The sequence below is a fragment of the Aulonocara stuartgranti genome, assembly GCF_965226115.1.
Source record: "Aulonocara stuartgranti genome assembly, chromosome: 7".
NCBI classification, from domain to species: Eukaryota; Metazoa; Chordata; class Actinopteri; order Cichliformes; family Cichlidae; genus Aulonocara; species Aulonocara stuartgranti.
The window spans coordinates 19,531,313-19,541,809 of record NC_138945.1 but is presented as its reverse complement, the minus strand read 5'-3'; the positions used below and the strand labels follow the sequence as shown (position 1 = coordinate 19,541,809).

The following is a 10,497-nucleotide window of genomic DNA, read 5'->3' as shown; positions in this document are numbered from 1 at the left end:
CACCTCTCAATTTTAAATACATGTAGACATTGAGGGCTATCAGGGGGGGCTATGCGCTTACCTGCTGCTCTCTGGCAGGTAGCTCCCTGCCCTCCTGGGTTTTAAATGCACCTTAGAACACACATGCATCAAAACTACATATGAGCGGGCGGAGGGAGGTTTGGAGTCTTCACACACCCCCGTTCTCTGCGACCTGCTGGAGCGGGGGGGTTGGGAGGAGGAGTTGGCCATCCGATTGGGGTCTGGAATATGGGGGCTCCCTGCTGCTGCCGAGTCGAGGCGGTCTGCATCTCCCCTCCGCAGGGAAAAGGGTAACACTACCTGGGTCTGGGTGCAGTTTCCCCAGGGGCAAGGGTACCTAGATGTGGGGCTTAGAGTACGCTTGGGAAGTGTGATCGTGTGTACAGCGTCTCTTTATGTCTGTCTCCACGTTGGGTGAGTGTGGAGTAAGTGCATATGAGAGCATGAGGGTGGGAATGGATGTTTGTATCTGTGTGTGCCTGTTTGTCTGTGTCTATATGTCAGGTTGGGTATCAGACGCCACCTCTCTGGGGATCTCAGGCCCTCCAAGGTATAGAGGCCTATCTCCCCCCACCACTTCCCTCAGACATCGGTGCGTTGGTGGTTCTTTGTGTCCAGGGGTGGACTGGCTCACTCCTGGTGGCTGCTTGTTGGGGCCTGGAGCCTGGGGCTTGCTCGGGCCACTTCGGGGGTGGGGTGCCCTCGGCTTCTCGGCCTGGGGCTCGGTCTCTCTGGCACAGCTGGGTGCCGGCGGAGCTCACGGGCACGTCACTGCAACCCCCCCTGGATTCTGCTCCGCGGCTGCTGAGTGAGCCCTCATCTGGGACTCTCCTCAGCTCTTTCTGGGACAGTGGCGCGGCTGCCCCTCTGTTGGTCTTCCTTGGTCTCTTGTGTTCTGGGGGCCTCTGGATGTCTGGAGTCTTGATCTCCTCCATACCTGCTTCATGCCCTGGAGGACGGGGCTGTGGCTCCCCACACCCTCTAACAGATCATTACATGAAGGAACCTTTTAATACAAGCGCGTTCATGCTCACAGGTGTACACACGGGTGCTCACACACACAAACTACACCCTTTTTGGCTCCTACCTCAAAGCACACTGTGTGCTGTCGATTTTACGTGCTGCACAATAATGTTTAATATTTCGTATTTACTGTTATATTCACATAGATCATCATGATGTTGTTTATTTTTCTTCTGCTTGTTTTCTCTTTTTTCTTTCTCAACAGGTGATCCAGGTGATTGATTTATGTATTTTTTGTCTGCTTATTTTGTTGGTTTTTGTTTTTTGCCCTTTATCCCCGTCCCTCTTCCCCGCTGTTTTTCTTTCCCTCTTTCTTTCTCCCCTTTCTTTTCCCCATGGTCTGTCCCGTATTTAGCAAGTGAAAATAAAATAAAATAAAGAATAAAAGGTGAATCAAATAGACCATTACGGCAAGGCTGGGTTGGTCCATTTGGTAAAGTAAATCCGTTAGGCATCTTTCTTCACCTTTAGACAATAATTCTAATGGCAAAAGAGCCAAACAGGACAGGCAAAAAAAACAACAAAAAACTTCATAATTTCTAGCCAAAGTAAGAGAACTCACAAGGAGGTAGGTGTATCGTTGGTAAATAGACTGGTACTTACATAGCACCCTTCCACTCAAGTTGAGCACTGAGTGCACTTTTTACTGTAAATCTCATTCACCTAGTTATTTATGCAGTGCTTTTATCTATGCTGAGCACTTTGTCTAACATTTGAAAACTCACTAACACTCTGTATGCAACTCGGGGTTCAGTATCTTGCCAAGCATGCTTCAACATACAGACTAGAGAAGCCAGGGATTCAGCCACTGAACTTCCAGTTCATAGGTCAGCCCTGTTGTCAGCAGCCGAAAGATGCCTTCATGAATGCAAACGAACAGGGTTTATGAGACGGTGCAGATTACCCTTTTACACTGAGTAAAAGGAAAAGCCACATTAGACTTTGGCAATATCAGTGACACGTAGCATCACCTTTCGTTAGGCTTAAAGTAGATGACAAATTTTATGAATCATTACAGCACCAAGATACAACTTCATTTATCTATTTATTTCAGGCCAGATAGAGAAATAAAGAGAAGGCCATTGTAGAAAGGCACTACTTTAGTGTATCCTCCAATAATGCTGAGCTCAGATTAATGGGAAACATTTTGACCGGTTTTTTCTTGGCTCATGCTCCGCAATAAGTTTCACGAAATTCTGCCTTTTGTAAATTAATCAAATTGCGTTAAGCCTCAACATGAAGCACTAGTTCTCAGAAATAAACTAGTCATTAATAATAGTTTCATTATTTATCATGTTGAATAAAGTAATGCAAATCCCCAAACTTTAAATATTCTGTTATGAAATAAAATGACTCACTCCAAATATCCTACAACCATGTGTTGTGGATAGTCCCTGCAGAGGCTAAGCCTACACTTTAAGCCACTGAGGTGTTGGTTGACGGGGGTGATGCGATGCCACTGTTATGAATGAAATCTGTTACAGTCCTATAACTCCAGCCGTACGTATCTTGTCCATTTAACATATTTATTCTTCTTCCTTCAGTTGTATTTATCATTCCACAGTTCTCTTTATCCAACCGGTCACAAAGTGATTGTGCCTCCCGAACAACAACACCTGGTGCTGATTACGTGTGTCTACCTTCACATTCACATGAACACATCATACCGTAAAGCAATAAAGGTGACCCCTAGCGGCACACATAAGGTAACAACTCAAAAAATGGCTCCTACAGTCCCTTTTTTCACATCGCAGTCATGTTTTAGGAGGAAAGCCAAAAAAAAAAAAAAAAAAAAAAGAAAGAAAAAAAAAGATAAAAGGTCTGATTGTCTGATTCCACTTTGGGAAAGTCCTGCTATTGTATGTGCAGGTTCCCTGCCATGTGTTTACTCATTGTCTTAAGCAGACTGTGCTTTTCTTAGTGTCATCCATGGAAAAAACACAGTAACCACGTTTGGTGATCTTATTGAAAGCACAGCATGAATCAGCCTCGACACAGTTACACCTATAGTATCATATTTGATACATAGAGTAGGCTATTTGGGGAGTTTTTTGAGACTTCATCGTCATTTCATCAAAAAATGCACTATATATTTATAAGCTATTAAAAAATAGAAATAATTTTTTATAGATATGAACTGTTTTTATTTAAACAAATTTGTCAGATAGCTCAATGTGGTTAAAAAAAATACAATTTACTGGCAATTTTTTCATATTTCAGGGTTTAACTGGTTAAATCATGATAAACACTTTAACGTGTGTTTGAGACAAAGCGTCACAAAGTTCACCTGTGAACCTTGATCTTGTTGGATTTAATGCTTTCGGGTACTTTACCGTCACTCTGGCACGAAGTTGCCGTATTTTCCTCTCTTGCCTCCCAGTTGGACTTTCCAACTTTTCAGCAGGCTCCTGAGAGTATGGACGTGTATTGTAAGTAGGTGCACAGGGACAGAGTGGATAAACTTGCCTTTCAGTCAGAGCCCGCCTCTCCTGCACGGCAGGAATGTGAAATGCACCTGAACTGGATCCCCCAGCAGGAAGAATGATTGCAGAAAGTTCACCTGTTCCGAGACGTAACTTTTCTTGGCAAGTCTGACAAGAACAAGAAAGAAAGAAAGAAAAGAAAAAAATCTGTATAAATTTTACAAAGTTGCTGTCTGTAGCTGAACCGGGAGCAGCAGGTAAACTAGGATAACAATGGGTGAGTGCTGCCTGTCTCCAGAGGACGAGGAGAGACTGAGGATACACAGAGAAATAGAGAGACAGCTTCGACGGGACAAGTTAACGTCTAAACGGGAGCTGAAGCTGCTGCTTTTAGGTGAGAGCTCAGTGTTTAACTAACACACGTCCACAGTGGAACTTTGGAACATAATGAACAGATATGTCTTCAGTAACAAAGAAACTTTAAATAAGTTTAGTTAGTTTGATTTTTTCTGTTTTTTTTTTTACAGTGTACACTTGTTAGATTTGTGGCTAACTGTTATTATTACAGGGTTTCTGATCATAGCAGTGAACGTTTGAGTTATATTTCTGAGGCTTATGCGATTTAACAGCTCAACAGAAACAACCTTTAGCGTCAAAGGAATTCCCTGTGATGATTCATTCATCCACCCAGAAACTCTCATACAACCTGGACATTGTGTGCTATATAAAACAATAATAACGTTCACATTCCAGTTTAATCTGTATTTAAGGGAGTGAAATGCTGAATTAGACTAACCAGAACAGGTTTTTCTTAATGTGGAGTGTAATTATATGTCTGTATCTCGTTTTTCCTTCTTTTTTTTAAAAAAAAAAAACACGTTTAAGGTCTCTCTTTGAACTAGAGATCTCGAGCTCAATGAGACCTGTTTAAATAAAGAATTACATAATAATAATAATATACAGGAAAATAGCCTTCCATTTACAGCCCCACAGTGAGTAGAGTTTGGTTTCTGCTTATGTTCTGGCGTGGATATCCTCAGTATTTGAACTGTAGACTATCTTAGTTTATCGTAGTAGGCTACTGGTATGCTAGCATGTGATAGTTAGCATTAAAACAAAGTCCTTAGACTGAGAATAATGCAGCCTATAATACAGAATAAAATGTTATCTGATGACGATGCTCTATATTTACAGTATCTGTATTTATAAAGCACTTTTCAAAGTAAAGTTTCAAAGTGCTGAATATTAATAAAACCAACAAATAAAAAATAAAAGTTAAAAATAAATGCGTTGGAAACTAAAACAATTTAAAATGATCTCAATATGATTATAAAATAATTATATAAATTATATTACATGTCTGTCAAAGCACTTCCCTGAAAACATCAGAAACAAAACGACCAAAGTCATAGAATTCCTCCACTATGGAGCAGGAATGTTTGGATCATATTCCATGTCATTCCATCTGATTATTGTGGAAATCACCACAAAAACCAAATGCTTGGCTTGTAGTGTAGTTTTGCCCTCCTAAATTGACGGGAAACTAACATCGGAGGTATGGAATAAGGTGAATCAGGTGCAAATACCAATGTTTTCTGGATCAATAGATAACAAAGCTTTGGTATGTGTTTTACGCTGTGCTGTCACCTCACGCCAGTTACAGCTTACTCCTCGCATTCTTCACATAGTGATGTTCTGATGAATCTCTCAGATAGCCTTAATCATTTGCAGTCTCCTCTTAAAAATGAAACCATACTGCTGCTTCATTAGTACAAAGTATTCAGGTTTCATATTTTGACAGCCACGGTGACCTCATTAAATGACATGTGGTCTGTTTTCTCCAGAACCAAAACGGCCAAGCAGGCCACTTTTCAAAGCTTGACTGTTGATTATGTTGGAAACAATACATTAGACATTAGGGATTTGTTTAAAGGTCAGCGCTACTTTAAACTTCAACTTGAGTTGTTTGGAGAACAATATCCCCCTGTAAAGGTCAGACTAATGGTTAACATTTCTAGGCGTTTTGGGCCCTAAGCTGACACCCTTATCAAGAGTAATTTACAACTAGAAGGCAGGAAGCAGATCACTGTTTCAGTCAAGGACACATCGCTGTTGATAGGCACGTTGAGTTGCAGGAATCTGGCAAAGACTTTCTGTCCCAAAATAGTATTCAGCACATTGTTATGTGCAGAATAAAAAGTAAGTGCATATTTAATTCATAATGTTTATAGCCTTTTTGTTTTCTTTTCAACTTAATTCTCCATCTGCTGTCATGCTTTTTTGTAGTGCAAAAGCAGTGAGATGAAAATAAAACCGAGCGTATGGGCATAATGTTCAACTCCTATATGCTGTGCTAAATCAGAGTAATCATGTTGGTGATGGGGGGATACAAATGAATGAAGAAACGCACAATACACATACACACACACCCAGGCTTGATTGAAAAAAAAGGTCTTCTAACCTGGAAACCTTACTTTCTGGAAATATTATAACGCTTCAGAGATTGCAATTTTTTTTTGTTGTTTTGTTGCCAAACTCCTGTTGAGCTGCAGCTGATTGATGTTGAGATTATTTCTTTTTTTTGAGCGCATGCCACAGATGTCCTATTTCTGGCATTGCTTTGATCTTATTCCATTTTTCATCCTTCGGTTTCATTCATCTCGTTTGCCCAGGGACTGGTGAAAGTGGGAAGAGTACTTTCATCAAACAGATGAGGATCATCCATGGCAAAGGATACAATGACACTGACAGGAAAGGCTTCACTCGTGTGGTGTATCAGAACATCATAGCGGGCATCCAGGCGATGATCAACGCCATGGAGACTCTTCACATTGACTACCTCCATGACCAGAACATTGTGAGAAACCAAGCATTTAAACTTTTATGTGGCGTTTGAGAAAGCTTGCCGTACCAGTTACATTGAGAAAAACAAATTAGAAATAATACTAGTATTGTAACATGCAGGCTATATAAATAGACAGTTTTCCACTGCAGGAACTTGTGAGTTGCTTTTGGGGCCTGCACCTTTGTGTGTGCATTCTGACCACAAGGTGAACCTCCTGTAAGGCCTCACTCAGGGTTGTAAGCGGCCACTTTAGGATAGGTTCTTCAAAGTGGTTGAAAAAAAATTCTGATAGTGTTAGTTTTTGATAAACTAACAATCTAAATGTCACTATCAGTGATTTAAAATCCACACAGCCCGATTTGCCGCAGTGGACAGACAACAAATTCTGACCAGCTGAGCTATTTTCGATATTAAATTCTGTTTGTTCAGTGGCAAATCACAACACGTGGGAGTTTTTTGGGGAGGGCGAGGTGGGGGTCTTCTGTTAAACCTCAAGAATCAGACTCAGGGTGGGCGGCCATCTGCCTAGAAACAGTTGGTGTGTGAAAAAAAACAAAACAAGATATGAGCAATGAAGAACAAAAACACTCAGTGACTGTGTGGCTCATAATAGAAACATCTGGAGGACAAGATACCAGTAAATACATGGATCCAAAAAGGGGGGGAAAGGCGAGAATAAGACAGGAGGGGTGCTCATTATATCATATACATTTGCAACCTGGAGCTATAATGGCATAACTAAGGGATATTAAGATGGTGCAAACTTTTATCCTGCAAAATAATTGGACAAATGTTAAGGGATCACAGAAGTTATTACAGTTTAAACTTTGGGGGACATGAAAGTGTGCACCAAATTTAATTTAACAAAAGCTAATTCAAGCTTGTTACTTTTTAGTAATCAAAAACTTCTACAGACAATTAATCTTTCTACATCATGTCATTGCAGTAGATCTGGTTCTTCTTGAGAACTATAGTAAAAAAAGGAAACATTGCCTAAAAACGATCTCTTGCAATTCACAAAAACCATCTAGTGGGATTTCTTTTACAGCGGTCATTGTATTGAACGTGTACTGAAGAAGTGAAACGACCTGTGTATCTGTCTGTCAGGGGTATGCGGAGAAGCTGAGCCAAGTGGACTTGACCTATGTGTCAACTTTGGAGTCCTGGCAAGTGGACGCCATAAAGAGAGTCTGGAACGATCACGGTGTTCAAAGATGCTATGAGCGCAGAAGGGAATTCCAGATATCAGACTCTGCAAAATAGTAAGACTTTTATATTTCACATCTTTATCTTGCATTAATTTCCTCCGTTTATTGTAATCCTGTAATAGTGTGGATTCATTCTGCTAAAATCAATGCATGTAAAAAGCATAGATTTCTGTTTAATATTTCAGAATATTAACCTTAATGTGTTGTTGTAAACATTTCAGTTACCTCACTGACTTGGACAGAATCACAGCCCCGTCGTACATCCCCACCCTGCAGGACATCTTGAGGGTCAGGGTGCCCACCACAGGCATCATAGAGTATCCCTTTGAATTTTCCAAAAACATCTTCAGGTTTGATATCATACTTTATTAACACATCATCTAGACAGATATACAGCCCTGTGAAAAAGAAAGTTTTGACATGACTCGCAGTCCAGTGTACCCAACCATTCAACAGCTTGTAGAAGTCTTTACAATGTTGCTCCAGTTTATTGAGATTTGTGGAATGCTCCAGACCAGCAAACTGCCAAACTTCTGCTTTCATACTGGCACTCCCTCTTGCTGATGATCAATAATGAAGTGCATTTGATTAACAGCACCCATCCGGTACTTACCTTCTTAATGTGTATGGAAACAGTTACGGTGTACTCGCAGTCCACACACACACATTATTACTGCGGTGACAAAACAGACTAATTACTGAAGTGACTAAAGATAGTTAATTTGAACTAAGTGGGCGGTAATAAGTTTTCCTTCGAGTCGTGTTTAGAATAAGCTGCAGACAACAAAAGAGCTGCATTCACAGCTTCTGCAGGTCCCAGTGCACATGTGAAATTCAATCATCTGTGTCGCTATGTGGAACTGCTGACTGTTGAAACCTGTATTGGCTAAAGACCATTTATATAGAGAGTGAACTTAGCAGTGTCAGTCCCCTTAGAAAACTCTCTGCGAGAAAGTAGAGAAATATAGTTCCTTCTTCAGTAATTCTTCAGTCTTCAGTAATGAACCTTTAGTGCTTTCATTGTCTTTCTGTAGGATGGTTGATGTTGGTGGGCAGCGTTCTGAGAGGAAGAAATGGATCCACTGTTTTGAGAATGTCACCTCTATCATATTCCTTGCAGCCCTCAACGAGTACGATCAGGTCCTCTATGAGAGTGAAAACGATGTACGGTCATTATAGTTATAGTTGATCCTTTCTTTGATTCTTGTCCAACCTTGTCCAAATACAGTTCATCGTTTAAGCCTGTCGCCCCTCTTTCAGAATCGACTCCAGGAGAGCCTCGCCTTGTTTAAGACCATCACCTCGTGGCAGTGGTTTCAAGAATCCTCCATCATCCTCTTTCTGAACAAAACAGACCTGCTAGAGGAGAAAATCCAGCATTCGCATTTAGCTTCCTACTTTCCAGAATACACAGGTAAAGCATGCCCCCAGTTTGCTCTGCATGTCTTCAGAACAACCATAACTGTGTTCAAAACTATATTTGAGTATAACTGGCATGAAGTGAGTCAGCCTTGAATATAGCAGATAGCTGACCCTCCCTGAGCCTGTTTCTGCCAGAGGTTTCTTCCTGTTAAAAGGGAGTTTTTCCTTCCCACTTTCACCAAGTGCTTACTCATAGGGGGTTTTCTGATTGTTGAGGTTTTCTCTATGTTATTGTAGGGTCTTTACCTTACAATATCAAGTGACTGAGGTGAGTTTTATTCTGATTTATTTGTATAAAGTAAAATTGGATTCAATATTTATGTATTTAAACTGTTAGACTACAGAAGCAATGACAAGCTGTGTTAATCATTTTTTAAATTACTGTCTGTACATGAATTAATCAATCCAGCATGCACCCTGTCAAATATTTGATAATTAAAGACATTAAAGATTTGTGAAGATGACAACTGATCGATTTGTGAAAGTCCACAATAGAGCACTACGCATATTGTGACTGATGTTAATGATAAGCACAATTATTAAGAATGAGTTAGTTCTTAAGTCTCAACTAAGACACACTGGAGAGTATAAAACTGTATTAAACAGTAACTGTGAAAGAGTGAGCAAGGAGGCTTTTCTAATTTTGACCACTTTCTCCCACACAGGGCCTCGACAAGATGCTGAAAGAGCTAAAAAGTTCATCTTAAATATGTATGTGGAGCGGCATGTTGGTCGTCATAAAGCCCTTTACACGCACTACACCTGCGCTACAGACACGGAGAACATCAGGATTGTGTTCAAATCAGTCAAAGACACACTCCTCCAAGAAAACCTGGAACAGTTCAACCTCGAATGACAGAGGCTAATGGACCAAGTGATGGTTTCACTGTGGAGAGCAAGAACACTGGTCGTAATCATGTTGTAACATTTTTAAAAAGACAAAAAAAAAAAAAATCTTTAATGTGCTGTCAGCTGCTTGTTCAAAAACATCAAAGAGAGGCATTTAGGCAGCAGTGTCAGGTAAGGTGCATTTATTTCATGACTGTAACAGGGAGCAATTGTCTTTCTTTGCGACACCACTTTATCATAACTGGTAAAGTAAGCCCATTTTTTTCTTCTGCTATAGGAGAAAAATGTTATCTTGAATTGTTACACAGGGTTCCTTTCATTCTGTTACTGTTTGATGGAGAATAAGCACACGGCATCAGATTCGTTTTACAAAGTCTGGCAGGAATGTGGCCCATCCTGCCTTACAGCTCCTCATCCTGTAAGGCAGGATGGGCCACATTGTAGCTCCTCACTGTGGGGGGAAACTACAATGGCTTTAATTTGTTTTTTCATTATTGTATTAGGATACTTTTAACAAACGTTTTGCCTCTAAAATGATTAAAACCACAATCATGTAATATGTATTTCTATAAACTGATTCATGCTGCTTCCCCATTGTTGTCATTTTATAGAGAACTTTATTTTGACAAAAGTAATTAAAAATATATATAAAGAACAAAGTGTATGTTCAGAAATCTATGACTGATCTCACGCTATAGGACAGCAG

General features: G+C 40.3%; 1 protein-coding gene across 1 annotated transcript; it reads left to right on the top strand.

The window, feature by feature from the left end:
• The first annotated feature begins 3,407 nt into the window (after positions 1-3,407).
• LOC309711012 (guanine nucleotide-binding protein subunit alpha-14-like) lies at positions 3,408-10,425 on the top strand. Its single transcript, XM_082540964.1, has 7 exons — positions 3,408-3,861; positions 6,140-6,324; positions 7,420-7,574; positions 7,742-7,870; positions 8,555-8,684; positions 8,781-8,934; positions 9,608-10,425. The coding sequence occupies exons 1-7, from the start codon at positions 3,741-3,743 to the stop codon at positions 9,796-9,798; spliced, it is 1,065 nt and encodes a 354-aa protein (XP_082397090.1). The 5' UTR covers positions 3,408-3,740; the 3' UTR covers positions 9,799-10,425.
• The last annotated feature ends 72 nt before the right edge of the window (positions 10,426-10,497 follow it).

Coding starts and splice junctions, on each gene's coding strand:
- LOC309711012 (XM_082540964.1), top strand. CDS start 3,741: ATGGGTGAGTGCTGCCTGTCTCCAGAGGACGAGGAGAGACTGAGGATA. Junction 3,862..6,139: donor GCTGAAGCTGCTGCTTTTAG/GTGAGAGCTCAG, acceptor TCGTTTGCCCAG/GGACTGGTGAAAGTGGGAAG. Junction 8,935..9,607: donor CTACTTTCCAGAATACACAG/GTAAAGCATGCC, acceptor TCTCCCACACAG/GGCCTCGACAAGATGCTGAA.